This window comes from Gouania willdenowi, chromosome 16 (assembly GCF_900634775.1).
Source record: "Gouania willdenowi chromosome 16, fGouWil2.1, whole genome shotgun sequence".
Lineage (NCBI taxonomy): Eukaryota > Metazoa > Chordata > Actinopteri > Blenniiformes > Gobiesocidae > Gouania > Gouania willdenowi.
This window is the reverse complement of record NC_041059.1, coordinates 24,622,156-24,637,789: the sequence shown is the minus strand read 5'-3', so window position 1 is coordinate 24,637,789 and position 15,634 is coordinate 24,622,156. Positions and strand designations below refer to the sequence as shown.

The following is a 15,634-nucleotide window of genomic DNA, read 5'->3' as shown; positions in this document are numbered from 1 at the left end:
CAAATGATCTTTGATTTATTGATCTATGAGGCCCACACCTACTGTACGTCTTTATCTGATAAAAAGAAAAAAAACAAACTATCGCCTCCAGCAGCTTAAATGTGTGGAGATAAAAAGACTTGTTTTATTAACAACTTGACCACAAACCTGTTATGCAATATTATTGTTGTTATTTGAAGTTTTGCTCAGATAACTAAAAGTGGACTTTGTTTTTACAGCAAGAGCTTCCTGCAGTTCAAAGGTCACGCCCCTCCTCCGCGCCTCGCCTCAGTCCTGATGTTCCTGCGGAGCTTCTGAGGCGGAACAATGACGCAGACCCTGCCCTCCTCACCCTGCCCCTCCCCTCTCTCCCTGCTACGCTGCGTGATGCTCGTCAACGAGCCGCAGGGTGAGATTAACCAGCCTTATCTGCCGGGGTGGAGTTTCCTAATGTTGTGGAAAAATGTCTAACTTTGGAGTAAGGAGGAGGAAGTGTGCATCTTAAAAATGAAATAAAAAAAGATGGAATACCTTGATTTTTAGCTGCAACTGATGCAGGAAATCTTTAACTTTCAGGGGGCGGGGTTTGTTTGTGCTACAAAGCTGGAGAACATCTCTTTTTTTCTGTTGCCCTTTTTTGTATAAGCATGCACATATCTAGAGTTTGCCAGCAAAAAAACAAACACAGAATTGCTGGGAGGAGGAGGAGTCAAAACACATCAGACACACTGAGGCTACCAAACAACAAGGAATCATCACCCCAAAGTAATCAATCATAAAGGTTCCTGTGAAAATGGTTGGAGAATAGAAAAGGAAATCCTCCTGGGTTTTATTTTTGATTAATTCCATTGTTGTTTGCTTTTCTGTATCTATCATGCAACTGCATCCTTAATGTTGCACATGCACGCATTTTTTTCCTTTACTTTTTAAAAAAGAAACATCAGGAAATTTACGGATATTTCTACTCCCTGTGTGTGTATCTGATACTTGTTGTAGCTGTAAAATGTACATGCCATTGTTTCTTCTGCAGTGTCTCTGTTGTAGGATGATAACGGTGGAATTATATTTAAATATTCTGCACAAAAGCACACAGTGTGTGATACCGTCTGCGTTCAACTGCACAGAGTTACATTATAAATGGGAACCTCCAGCAGCTGGCAAAGATAATGCAGTGCCTCAGAGGAAAGCCTATCAATAATGTATTTATTCAGTTTAAATCAAATTGGTTGCTAGTATCGATTAACTCTTTCTCATCTCAAAATCAAAGGCAAACGTGATTTCAAGGTAACTGACACGTCGCCTGCACCATAGACAGCTATTCATTCTGGCATGAGATACAATAGCAATCTGACATCAAGTCATCAACTGATATCTGGAGTTTTCTGAGAAATCTATGTTTATGTATTCATTGTTTTGAAATGCGAAAAAATACCTAACTACGGTAGTCTTTTACTGCTGGTGGTCATTCATATACATTAATGTATTTAAGTCCCGCCTTCGTCCTATAGACCCCTCTACAAATGGAAACCAGCGCTGTGATCGCCCAGCCAATAGGCTTCGACTTCCTGTTTTGAGACTGTCAATCAAAGTGAATGTGGAACTGTGCAGCAGCAAACAAGTAAATATGATTTGGCTCTTACCTGACCCATAGACCTATATCAATTGCGACCACATGGCGACTTGTATGTCCGCGATGCGCATGCCGAAAGTAGAGGCGTGGCTTCTGGTAGATTGGCAGAGGCAGGGGGAGGAAGTGAAGTGAGGCTGTTTAGGGCGGGGCATTGAGACGTTTCTCTGAAACTCGGGATATCAGCTTTAAATATGATTGAAAGACGATATATGGATTCTGGAAGTTGCAGCATTGGATCAATTTTATTTTCGTCAGAACATTCTCAGCTTGATGATTGAATGGAGTTCTCAGCAGTTTGGAGCAAATCAGAACTAAAAATTTGTGGTCCTCAATCATTCCTGGAAACTCTATCTATGCTGCACACTTGTGTATTATCTCACTGAAATAGGCCATGGCCCATCAGGGAATACGGTTTCCATAATTGGCTGCATATTGCCTGCAACAATCCTTAGCTAGACAGTATGTATATCATGTATATACAGTACAGTATACCATTTCCAAGTATGAAGTAGTGTTGTTGATTGATTCTTGTCCAACTCTTGACTTTTTAGTCAAAGTTTTTTTATTTCGACGTATTTCGTTGTAAAAAATGTAAGAGTGACCGTCCTCATAGGTTGAAACTCCAGGAGCCCCACCCATAATCAAGGCATTTATTGAATTTTCCAGCATAGAACAAGTGTCAGCCAAAGGATTTGATTATTGCTGTGGGCATCGAAACTTCCAATCCTTTACAAATAGTCACACCCCACACTCTTAATATCATTGAAAAATCAAAAGCGCCGTAAAGATGCTACCCCCAATAATGGTTTTACTACCAGTAAATCAAAATCATAGTGTAGGGCTCATCGATCAATTAATTGAACATTATTACCCCAAAAAGGTTGAAATTGCCACTTGAATGTTTGTTTTTGACTTCCACTGTTAACGCTGTTTTATTGAACACTTTCAGAAAAGCTTTGCGCTTTTCCAAAACAATGAAGTAAAACACTTCTGTATATGGGATTCTATTGGCTGGGCGCAGTCAGACTTATATACATTAATGTATATGAATGACCACCAGCAGTAAGACCATAGTAAAAGACTAGTTAGGTACTTTTTCACATTTCAAAAGAATCACACATAAACATAGATTTCTCAGAAACTCCGGATATCAGCTTTAAAGTAGTGTAACTCGTTACATTGTGGAGGTGGTAATATTGTAATACAAATATGTTAATTTTTATGCCTGTAACTAGTAATTTAAAATGTGTTACAATTTTAGAGTAATTTGACCAACACTATATATATATATATATATTATTTTGTTTAGAAGTCACTGCTTTCACTGATTTTCAGAACGGCATGAAAAGCAGAGTTAGATGGATTGCTGGAGTGTGTCCTAACACAGATCTATCACTAAACAAGCCACACTACAGAACTCACTCACACATGCTGTCCCTTATAGGAGGAAAAAGCGCCACATATTGTGCAGCTGTTTGTTAACCCAGAATTGTCTTTCTGGTAAGACTTCATTTGAATTAAATTTATCAAGATTTATATTATATTGTATATTGCCATTTTGAGAAAGAATATTGAGATATGAGTTATGGTCCATATCGCCCAGCCCTACGTAGTTTGGACCTTTTTTTCTTTTTGAGGGAGTAAATGATGTTCAATTCATGGATCTATGGCTCTATAAGGCCTACACTATGATTTTATTTCATGATCCTCCAAATGTCAGTCAATAAACCTTTGAACTCCTTTCAGTCCCTATAACGTTTGTCTTCCTTTGTGCAGTGAAAAAGCTGAGCACGGATGTTCTACAGATCATTGTGGAGCATTGTACAGCTGCATCTTCAGAGGAACCGTGTGATCAGATGGTCACAGTCCTTAAGGTATGATGCAGAACTTCCTTCTGCTGTATAAGCAATGCAGAGCGTCATTGATTGAGCGTTCACGCTGATTTTGCTCTCAGGTCGTTCGTGGAGGAGAATGAGGGAGTCTATGACAGGCAGGTCTATGGCGTCCTTGAAACAGTGGCTGTTTTAGATGCTGCTGTAGTGCGGGCTCTCATCCCCAGCCTCTCTGTGAGCCTGGAGAAACACTGAACACAAAAGAGGACTGGGCAAGAACATCACCTTGAGGTGAGTAGGCAGATTAAAATACATCCGTGGAGGCAGCACAGCACACCCTGTGTTCAACTATTTTAATTTGTCTAGACATTAAGCAAGTGTCACATGTCGAACTACACCCATTCTGTGCCTGTGTGCTTGACTGAAGATGATGCATTTGTCTGTGTTAACAGGAGCGCCTACAGGAGGGTTCTGTGTCTCCTTGGAGAGCGTGGGCAGGCTGAAATAACCAGCCTGGAAGCAGACGAGAGGGTTCAGAGCTAAGTCTACGAATCATGTGTTTCTCTCAACAGCTCAGTGCAAATCTGTCGATATCCTGGATTGTTTCGTCAGGTAAATAATGTCCCAGCACTGAGGCGTTACCATAGACTAAACACCATTATTACTGCTCACAGTATCAAACATTGTGTTGCAACAATAGCAATACCAGCCTGGATTGGTCAGCAGTCCTCATATATCCAAACCAGTGAGCACTGCACCAGTGGGTGACCAGATCAGTGTTGGAAATGGAGATTGAAGATGCTGGAAAGCAACAGAAACATCCACATTGATGAGAATTTTCAGGTAGCTGCTCTCATTCAACCTGGAACTGCTTCCACCAGCAGACTGAAAGCCCTGTGCTACTGAACTGTACATAATGCTCATAAATGGAGATTCACCTGATTTGTTACTAATAAAATTGAATGTAATCATACACTCATTCTTCCTCATTTTCCCATTTCATTCCTATTGAGAGGAACGTGAGCGCTGAAGTGAGCACAGACTATTTGTGCTCCTTACACCAGGTACTGGATCTGCCTCGACTTTCTCTCACTCTCTGAATTACAGATTTGATGACGGCTGTGGGCGAGTCCAAAGAGTTCAGCAACATCCCCCCCCCCTCCCGCCTCCCATCCTCCAACTCACTCTCATTTCTCCGAGTCGCTGCAGTCCATCGCACCCAGGCTGTAGTTTGCACCTAATCACACAAAGTCTCTCTTCGCTGTCTCCCACAATCACCAAGTCACATTTTCCATCATTGCTTGTCATTTTTCAGCCTCATCAAATGGCATCTCCTTCATCTGAGATGCATTCATTTTTCTGGCAGCACCACCATCAGACACGCTCCGGGAAGTCGCACAAAAGAAAGCAGCACAGGGATGCTGGAAATTACCTGCAATTATTCAGCGGTTGGTTCTCAGTTTGTCTTTGCACTCACACACTGACACTGGGACACATGCATTCCAAACATGGTTTTTATGTTGTTTATTCAGCATATTCACATATTTCACATGTGGATTTAAAGAGATTAGGAAAGTAGTAGTATCTTTTGTTTTTGTTTGAATATTGTTAAACTTAGCAGACGTAGCACTCACATTGGAGAATAATGAACATGTATCGGCTGAGTAATGATAGTGACAATTACAGTCTAAAGGGCCTGATTGTAGTAAACAAGAAAAAGTCTCTCTCTGCCATCAACCTATCGGCTCATTTATCACTTTTATTGTTCACTGAAAGAGAAATCTTTCTTTGAAACGCTCGTGCTCCATCTTTAGGCTCCTGTTACATGTGATCTCAAGCACCAAATGAACGTCTGTTAGAAAACAGGCTCTCGCTTTCTGTCTAAAGGTTGTTGTTTTTTCAGGCCACGAATGTGATAATAAAGGTAATATGGAAATCAAACACTGTTTTCAGCAAAGAAAAGTCCTCTCACCCTCTAAGGGGAGTTGAAAAACTCAGTCCCTCTACAATTGCGCAGCTCGGCAATATCCGTTTCCCAATATTCCGTGACTTTACTTGGAACTTCACGATTTGTTTCCCGTTCCTCTTCCCCTGGAGTCATTTTTCTAACCTGCACGCCTGCCAAAAGTCTTCCTCTGTGTCTCCGGGAGCAGAAAAGCAAGTGTGTTATTTGGACAGCACCTTGTTCTCATAGCATGGCTCTTATATATTAGAAAAAAGCACTATAAATAATACATTTTGGTGTTTACTACAGTCCAGGAGCTCCATCCTCTGTTCCATTATGTGTGTGTAGCCTCTGATGGTTTGTGAGTCTGTTGGTTGTTTAAACAGTCCCTATCCTGTGGTGGGGCACTTGTAGCGTCTGTAGGTTTGGACAGGTGAAGTATGGAGCAGGGAGGAAACATGTTGCTATCCCATTAGAGGCGAATGGTAGTGTTGGTCCATAGAAGACTTCCCTTTTGCCTTCGGAACTCAGATCTAGAACCTGGAGGGAGGTGAAACCATATGGTGCATATCAGTGTATAGACGATGGAAATTCATGATTGTGCTTGCCAGTGCCAATCCATGTGTCATAAGATATTAGCAAAATCTGTGTCTTTATGGCGTCCCCCAAACAGCTCTGACATACTTGGGTGCTTAAAATCATCAAACAACATTTTATACACATGCTAAGAAGTTATATTACCTGGAAGGTGCCAGCCCGCCTACATATTTTTTCACGCACCATAGTCATCTCTCTAAGTTTACACTCTGTTTCCTAACAACAGCAATGGGATGTATCACTTCTGACCATTTCTACACTGCTTTAGAAAAGAGTCTCATCCAGGCCTCGTACTTGAATAGTTCAGTGGCAGGGATGGACATTTTTGATCCCAGTGGGGACCACACAAAGGCGATGTGTCTGATCTGAGGCCACATATTGAGAATTCACATAGGCATTTAGAATTTAACCATTTTGAACATTATTATTGTCATTTTGGTATATTTCTATTGTTTTGTGTAATTTTGTGTTTTCTTGGTATTTAATCAATGTTTCTCTCATTTTGTGCGTTTTTGCTGTCATTTGAGGCATAATTTAGTATATATTTTCCTCTCATTTTGTTGTGTTTTTGTTGCCATTTTGTATGTACAGTGGTGTGGAAAAAGTGGTTGCCCCCTTCCTGATTTCTTACTTTTTGCATGTTTTCCACACTTAATTGTTTCAGATCATCAAACAAATTTGTCCCCCTAGCTCCTGTTAAAAACCTAACTGTGGTTGATCACATCGGAGTTCAATTTCTGTGGCCATAGCCATGCCTGATTACTGCACACCTGTTCTCAATCTAGAAATCACTTAAATAGGACCTACCTGACCAAAGTCAAGTCGACCAAAAAGATCCTCTAACCTACAGACGTCATGCCGAGATAGACATTCAGGAACAAATGGGTAAAAAAAAAAGTAAATTGGATATCTGTCTGGAAAATGTTATAAAGCCATTTCTAAAGCTTTGGGACCTCCAGCGAACCACAGTGGAGAGCCATTATCCACAAATGGCGAAAACACGGAACATGTGGTGAACTTTCCCAGGAGTGGCAGGCCGACCAAAATTACCCCCAAGAGCGCAGCGACGACTTATCCAAGAGGTGAGAAAAGATCCCACAACATCTAAAGAACTGCAGGCAGCATTACTTGCCTCAGTTAAGGTCAGTGTCCATGACTCCACCATAAGAAAGAGACTGGAAAAAAATGGCCTGCATGGCAGAGTTCCAAGACCAAAACCACTGCTAAACAAAAAGAACATTAAGGCTCGTCTCATTTTTGCCAGAAAACATCGTGATGATCCCCAAGACTTTTGGGAAAATATTCTGCGAACTGACGAGACAAAAGTTGAAACTTTTTGGGAAGGTCTGTGTCTGCTTTCACAAAAAGAACATCATACCAACAGTAAAATATGGTGGTGGCAGTGTGATGGTCTGGGGCTGTTTTGCTGCTTCAGGACCTGGAAGACTTGCTGTGATAATGGAAGCATGAAATCTTGCTTGTCTACCAAAAAATCTTGAAGGAGAATGTCCGGCCATCTGTTTCGTGACCCTCAAGCTGAAGCGAACTTGGGTTCTTCAGCGGGGCCATGTTCCAAAACTCAACAGTAAGTCCACCTCTGAATGGCTGAAGAAAAACAAAATGAAGACTTTGGAGTGGCCAAGTTAAAGTCCTGACCTCTATCCTATTGCGATCCTGTGGCATGACCTTAAAAAGGCGGTTCATACTCAAAAACCCTCCAATGTGGCTGAATTACAACAATTCTGCAAAGATGAGTGAGCCAAAATTCCTCCACAGCGTTGTAAAAGACTCATTGCACGTTATCGCAAACGCTAGATTGCAGTAGTAGCTGCTAAAGGTGGCAAACACTTTTTCACACAGGGTCAAGTACCTTTGGATTCTTTTCTTTCTGATTAATATAACCTAAATTTAAAAATCTGCATTTTGTGTTTACTTGTGTTATGTTTGACTAATGTTTAAATTTGTTTGATGATCTGAAACATTAAAGTGTGGAAAACATGCAAAATAGTAAGAAACTACTTACTTTTTCACACCACTGTATATACTGTATTTATGTAATCTCTGTTGTTTTGAGGGTTTTTGAAGTCATTTTGAACGTTTACTTCTGGGGGCCACACAAAATTAGAATGAGGAATGCATGTGGCTCCCCGGGCCGTCAGTCTCCTGGCTTTTAATTGATTCTTACTCTGTTATACAGCAGTGACTGAAACTCCTATTAAAGGATTTGGAATGGATGGATTTTAGTAACAATGTAAAATGTGTTTTAGGTTGTTGTTTTTAAAGCAGTGTTTCTCTACTTTTTTAAACTTGGGGACCCGCCTTCACCCTTTGAAAACCTGTGGACCAAAATCACAGATAATTTTGGATAACACGACTTGCTTGAAATATTGTTGACATACTACACATAAAAAGTTTTTAGGTAAAATGTTAAAGGTTTATGTGAAAAAGTAATCTTTTTGAAATGGTTTTATCCAGAACTTAAAAAACGAATGAAGCCCACAATAGTTAAATACTAATAAATACCAAAGTACTGTCTCTATTGTAGAATAACAGATTTAATGTCTGCTACTAACAATCTCCCTCAATTTAAAAGCTTTTCCCAATTTAAATTGCTCCTGATCCGCCACTTGAAAACTCTGCATTAAAGTACAGTAAGTGGCATTTATATAATCATGTCATGCAGCGCTCATACCGTTTCATTCAAATATCTTTCAAAGTGTTACAAAGCACAATATCACCTGATTCCAAGATTTCTGCAGACTGAAATCGGATCTTGGTTGGATGTGTGCTGTATTTTAAATCCCATTTATCTGAATTTAAATAACTTCTAGTTGTCCTTTGTAATTATGTGGTAGTAGTTCTTGATACACTGTGGGCCGCTAAATGATCACATCTGAAATTTGTCCCAAAAAGAAGTGCTGACGCTCCAAGCCCTAAATCTTACCTGAATGCACGCCAGAGGCTCATTGGTCCAAATGGAGTATCCCCCGACCACGTAGATCCTGTCATCATGGACGGCCACTCCGGATTCGTTTTTGACCTACGGAGGGAGGACAGAGCCAACACTGTGCTTCAATATTCCGAAGCAGGGAGCTCTGACAATGTGACTGGCTTGTCCCCCAGAGGAGCCGCTTAGATAAACGCAAAGGACACGGCACGGCAGGGTGTATCTATGATCTGGCTACTGCTCTCTATTTTTGACCTTGTATTCAACTTTACTCATAATTGTGGAGACAAAAAGTACTGGAAGAAAAGGGTGACAGTCACAAATTTTCACAATGCCCTTAAAATGAAGGCCATGATTGCATTGTTCACGGATGTGTAAAGGATGTTTTAGCTTTCCTGTAAATCACCTTACCATGAAGGCTGGAAAATCACAGGCCAAAGGGTATACATATGATTCTCTTCTTTATGTCTATCGCCCACACAAACAGCTAGAAGACATATGTAATGTTTCTGATCTTATGAGAAGACAGAGGCAAAAATCTTTACTCAATAAGTTTCCAAACCTGACACATCATTAGAAAGAATTTGGTTCCTAAATAATCTTGCATCAAAATCCTAGGAAATACTTTTTCTCTAAATCCAAACACCTTGTTAGAAACATTTCATTTAAAGCTGATGTTATCCAATTAGTCCTCCAAAATGTATTTAGATGTGCAAAAAAACTTGACTTGCACTCTTGATAAATTGGCCATAATGTTATGGTGAGTGCACATCCCATCTTTGCTGCTGACTTTCTTATCATCCACAATTGAAATCAATAGGAAAAATGAATGGTGTGCTTTGACTCAATCGATCCTTTTTTCGTCTTAAACTTGGGGATTAATTTTATAGGGCAGCCACAGAAGCTTGCTACATTTCTTGTTTTCTATGGACAGAGACAGAAACACAAATCACCCATAAACACCTTCAAAGGCCTATGATTGGTTTAATAACTGTACTACGTTGACAGACAAAATGGTGAACTAGTACATCACAGACTGGCAAATCAAATTTAGCTTCTTTGGTTACCCTAACAGTGAGGTAAAAGGTTCACAACACAAACAAGGAAGCTGTAAATATTACTTTTTTACTGTTATGGGAGATTTTCTGACCCACCAGTTAATCGCAGGGCAACACACACACAACCACTCCCAATCCCACCAACGGGCAATTTAGAGGACTCCAATCAACCCAAGTCATGTTTTTGGATTAAGGGAGGAAGCTGGACTACCTGGAGAAAAACTAATGCAGCATGGGAAGACATGGCTTAAACTTTTTAGAACTTTTTTTTTTTTTTTTTTTTTTCAAATGTTGGATATTTTAATTCTGTTCCGTTGTTTAATGCATGCCCAGGTCTGGGGTGGTAGCGTAGAAGCCCCCAAATGGTCCTTCTACCAGCTTCCTCCTGCGTCGGATCCCAAGGCCAGCCCAAGAGATAATCCCTAAGTGTGTCCCAGCAGGGTTTCCTCAGAGTCCTCCCTCCCAGCTGGACATTTTCCAGCACACTTTAATGGTTTGGGTATCCTTGATGGGACCTACAATTGGACTTCGAGCTGTCTATGCATTCCAGACTCTTGCTCCTTTGGGACAAACACCTGAATGGCCCTTAGTAAGGGCCATCCCACCTATATTCCTGGAACCCCCCCCACATGATGCCTCATGGGAAATAGTCATAAGCCTTTTCCAAATCCACAAAATACATGTGGACTGGTTGGGAAAATTTCCATGTCCCCCCGCTAGCAACCTTCTGAGGTTGCTAGCTTTTGCTTCAGCAACTGCGACTGCTCCGTATCGCTTTACACATTGGCAACCTACAGACCAAACCATGTTCTGTAGGCCTGACCAATGACCACTCCCTTCACCTCTGATGTCCAGCGATGGGTTCGAGGATTACTGCCACGCCTGTTATCGGCAGCTTTACGGCCAATAAACACAAGGGCTGAGCGAAACCAAGCTAGGAAAGGGCTCGATGTCCCCCTCAACCCTCAGGAGCTGGTAAAGTTATGTTGGAGATGGGATTTAAAAGTCAGCCTGACAGGTTCTTCCACAAAGAGTTCCCAGCAGTCCCTCACTAAATGTTTGGGTTTGCTTGAAGCATTCAACAAACTCCAAACAATGTAAAGCTCCCTCCAACTTTTTGGAGCAGGAACTCAGATAATGCTAACCTTTGTGTTAAACTTAATAAAAATGTACATCTTCCAAACTTTGTCACTAGTTGTTATAATGTCATATTATGTTACATTATTACAACTGGTGACATTCACTCAGACTGTGGTTTCCTCACGCTACCTGTGAGGAGGCTGAAGGAGCATCGAGTCCATTGATCCAAGTCCATGTTGTACGAGTCGATGTGAACGCACCAGGATACGGTCATTGTTGTAATCCAAGTCGTTTCACCAAGCACATAAAGCTGCCGTTTCACAGCCGCCATGACGTGGTACACTCTCCTCTGCAGCATGGGACTGCGGGCCAACCACTGGTCCTGAAGGAGACGGTTTGGATGAGAAAGGCAAGATGGATTCAAAGAAACATGGAAGAGATGGAGAATTTAGCATAAAAATAGAGGAAGAGCCAAAGAGGGTGGAAAGGGAGAGAGGAGGAATAAGAAGATTAATATTTAAGCATATCCATGCATGGGTAATTGATGTATGCTCAGTGCTAGATAAATAACATGACACCGGAGCTCTGCATTGGACTAATGACTTCCCTCCCTGTTTCTAATCATATGTTTCAGCCACTCCATTTTACACTGAGGATCCCTGCTCATTTCACTAAGTGTGTTGAAGCTTATTTTGCGTCCGTATGTGTGTGTGTGTGTGCTTGATTGAGGCAAAGAATGAGAGCGTGTATGTGTGCGTCTGCTGGGAGCTGACGGGTGGCCATCTGTTGAGGGTAGAGTGGGTGGGGGGGGTTGCTGTTGCTCTGGCAGGTGAATGTGGATTCATGGTGAATACCAATTAGACTCTCCATCTCTTTCTGTGCTGCTTCTCTGTTCCCTCGCTTCCTCACAGACGTTGTACAAACACAGACCCATATGGATATGCACCTCACACATAAACACACCGCATACCTCCGCACTCCAGGCCTCCAACAGCTGCCTCATACTCAAACACAAACCCAAATGGTAGCCCACTACATTCCAACGTGGCGAAGTGCACGCAAAAAGGGCTGGCAAAGAATTGCATTTCAATTCAAATGTTTTATATCACTTGACATTTTGGTAAAGAAAGGTCGTATTTATGCAAAGGAAAACTGTGAAGCTTTATTTTAAACGGTCACTACAAACAGTTGTTTTATAGGAACTGGAAAAAAGAGACACCGAACTCTGGCTAGTTTATCAGCTTTTTACTTTGCCTGTGTTCATAATCGATCCTTTAGATATAAAATCTAAATGCTCACACTTGACACCTATTTGTTTTTTGATTATGTCACCAAACAAGGAATCATCAATGCATTTAGCACTGCCATTGTGACCGCATGAAAGAAGGATTCATAATTATATAAATAGATCTTATTTACAGACTTTTAGTATGTATTTGATATATTTAATAGAATTAAATTCATTAAATAACATGAAAATGCTTCCATTACTTTACTTTTTGTATTAGAATGCATTTAAATTGAATTCAACATTTTTTTGTTTACTTTTATCAAAGTCATTAATATGATCGGTGATTTTAATAGGTAGCAGGTGGCATACCAACTTACTATACATTTCTGACAAATCTGCATATTAAAACTAATTTGTTCACAAAAAGGCAAAGTTTGTCAAGTGCACAGAAAATATAAAGCAAAGGGGAAAACGAAAAAAAGTTGCACTGCAAGACAATAAAAACTCCACATATCAAATAATTGTAATTTGTCAATTATACCAGCAAAATAAAGCAAAGGATCTAATGTGTTCTCTGTGGTGCTGACTGCACAGATTCACTAGGGCTTCCTAAAGGTATTAAAGAAGCAGGTGGTATCTCACAGGCTCAGTGTTACTTGTTTTGAAAGAATTATCATAAAGATGAACCTCCTTCAGTTTATCCAGTCTATTATGCTATTTTGATTTGTGCAAGTTTGTTTGTTCATAAAATATTATTTAATGAAAATTACATTACGTTTCCCAAATCATGTACCTGCCTTTAAGTTTTTTTTTTAACAACACAATTTTCAATAACCTAATTTTCCTAAATGATTTAAATATTCCTAGGGTTTAAATCAGATGTGGGCAACTAGCAGCCCGGAAGCCACATGCGCTCCGCACTCTCCTCCTAGCTCTGTGCGTCACCCAAAGTACTAAACGCACAAAATTACAGAAAATTAAACTAGACAACAAAAATACACTCCAAAAAACACAAGATGACAACCAATATATAGTTAAATGACTCCACAATACAAAAGGACAACAATAATACACAAGACAACAAAAATGAGCTAAAAAAACCACCACAAAATTACACCAAAAATCACACAAAATGACCACAAAAATAAACTTTATTTTCTATGTTAATGCTTAGATGGTCATTATTATAAATGCTGGCATGAATGTTAATAATGTGGCCCTTGAATCAGATTTTTTGGCCCTAACTGTCATAAAAGTTTCCCATTTCTGATTTAAATTATATTTTATATTGGCATGTATAGCCACTTTACTCTGTTGGTACAAGTACATCCATGACCATAGGCTGGTTAAAGATAAATAATAATTCCTTTCATTCATATCTACCTGGTCTGGGTCATAACCATCAGACGGTTTTGATACTGTGCCGTGTTTGTCACCCCACCTGTAACACAAAGAACCATCACCACGTGTGTCAGACATTATAAGAGCCTTGACTTCTGTAAGGAGATGCTTTTCACCTGAAACCCAGAGCAAAACTGTCAGCCACACAGCCTGCGTGGCAGGAGAGGGAGCGGTCAAGGGTTGTACAAACATCCATTTGTTCCTCTTGGGGCAGTAGCGCTCCACAGACGGCAGCACCTGCCTCAGCTCATTCCGGCCTCCCACTGCATACAGGTACTGGCCCAGCGCTCCCAGGACAAAGTGTTCTCTGCAGGCCTTCATGGGGGCTATCTCCGTCCACCGGTTCCCCCTGGGGTCATACCTGCAAGCAGTTCTCACAGCACACGTCCTGCCAGTGGCGTGCTCCACTTCTCCACCCACTACAAACAGGAAGTTCCCCATCACAGCCACACAGTGATGGCTGCGCCCAGTGGGCATGGGCCGCAAGCTCGCTCCAGTTTGATCCGCCAGCACACACGCACGTGCTCCTGTGCAGCTGGGTTGAAGTAGCGAAGTTCTCTGACTCTGCTCACCTCCCTCTTACGGCCACCTATGATGTACAGAGTCAGGGATTGGAAGCGAGGCCTGGTGCGGACCGACTGACGGAGGGGTTGGGCAAAGGTAGTGTGGTGGTAGTCCAAGGCCTCGTCCACCAAAGCAGCAGCTGTGGGACTGGACTGGACTAGAGGGTGGCTGTGGGCAAACTGGTGGCAGGGTGGGGACGTCCATCAGGCCCATAGCGTACGTGCTGTAGGAGGTCTTCAGTGTACTGGTAGCGACAGTCGTGTTCCAGCCACATGACAACCAACTAAAAGTAGAAAAAGGACATAAATTACATAATGTACCAACTATTACACAAGGCAAAAAAAATAATGTTTGTTCCTGATCCATATATTGTTCATCCAAAAGCACAATAATGACCACATTTATGATTACCTAAGACATCGTGCTGAATCCTCTGCAAACTAATATGTTTGCTGGAATTCTTTAACCATTTCAAGTTGCTGGGGACGATCCCTAACATTCTATAGTTCTCATCCACTACTAATGTCGGTGTGCTCCAAAAAACACTGCCAAAATAATATTTCTGGTGTTTTCACAGATTGAAAGTTGTGCCAAAACCATGTCTGATGTTGATATTGTGGCCTTCAACGAATAAATCTCAGAAATCCAGCCAAAATATTTTGTCTCGTTCAGTGACGTCATAATGGTGAACTGCATAAACAAACCAGAGCAAAAATGGTGTCAAGGGAATGCTCGTTGTCTGGCAAATAAACAATAATTCAAAAGAATGAAGTGAAAATGCTTCTTAACAAAAGTTTGGTTACTTTTTACTTGAAGTTTTATACATAAAGTCTGACAATACGCTGTCATTATTATTACATGACATCTGGCATCAGCATAAATAAGGTGTCATGAAGGCTGTCATTAAGTGTCGTTCATTACCCTAACTTTAACATTAACCCTAACACTACTGAACCCAACTAGATCCCTCCACCTAACCCAAAACATGCCAACATAGCTCTGAAGGTGTCATACTTTAGTGAAAGGTGTCATAATTCAGCAAACGACACTTAATAACAGCCTTCGTGACACCTTATTCATGCTAATGACAGCCTTATGTATAAAACTTCAAGTAAAGTGTTACAGAAAGTTTCCAACTTCGGCGCCATCTTTGCATTTTGCTACAAGATTCCAATCCCAGAATGTAATACACAAAACTTTTCCGAAGTTGAAGTCACATGAACAAACCTAATGTTGGTGATGGGAGTCCAAAACAACCTTGTGAGCGGCAATTTCAACCTTCGACATTTTCAAATTTGAAAATGTGTTTTCAAAGTTTCTCAGTTTGTGACATCACAAGTTGAATCTGGCTTTGCTTCGAGCTCGAGCTG

The 15,634-nt window shown here is 40.9% G+C and overlaps 2 protein-coding genes across 2 annotated transcripts in view; one reads left to right on the top strand and one right to left on the bottom strand.

Annotated features, from left to right (window-relative positions):
• Nucleotides 1-4,256, top strand: part of mms22l (MMS22-like, DNA repair protein) — a 29,655-nt gene extending 25,399 nt beyond the window's left edge. Inside the window, 7 exon segments of the mRNA XM_028470971.1 lie at nt 219-283; nt 286-347; nt 349-388; nt 3,386-3,468; nt 3,526-3,684; nt 3,686-3,732; nt 3,894-4,256. Coding sequence (XP_028326772.1) covers nt 219-283; nt 286-347; nt 349-388; nt 3,386-3,468; nt 3,526-3,684; nt 3,686-3,732; nt 3,894-3,984 — 547 coding nt within the window. The 3' untranslated portion in view covers nt 3,985-4,256.
• Nucleotides 4,257-5,012: 756 nt separating this feature from the next.
• The window catches only part of klhl32 (kelch-like family member 32), a 49,388-nt gene continuing 38,766 nt past the window's right edge, over nt 5,013-15,634 (bottom strand). Inside the window, 14 exon segments of the mRNA XM_028471653.1 lie at nt 5,013-5,926; nt 8,928-9,023; nt 11,253-11,321; nt 11,323-11,363; nt 11,366-11,450; nt 13,683-13,699; nt 13,702-13,740; nt 13,817-13,832; nt 13,834-13,877; nt 13,880-14,180; nt 14,182-14,211; nt 14,213-14,449; nt 14,451-14,474; nt 14,476-14,547. Coding sequence (XP_028327454.1) covers nt 5,765-5,926; nt 8,928-9,023; nt 11,253-11,321; nt 11,323-11,363; nt 11,366-11,450; nt 13,683-13,699; nt 13,702-13,740; nt 13,817-13,832; nt 13,834-13,877; nt 13,880-14,180; nt 14,182-14,211; nt 14,213-14,449; nt 14,451-14,474; nt 14,476-14,547 — 1,233 coding nt within the window. The 3' untranslated portion in view covers nt 5,013-5,764.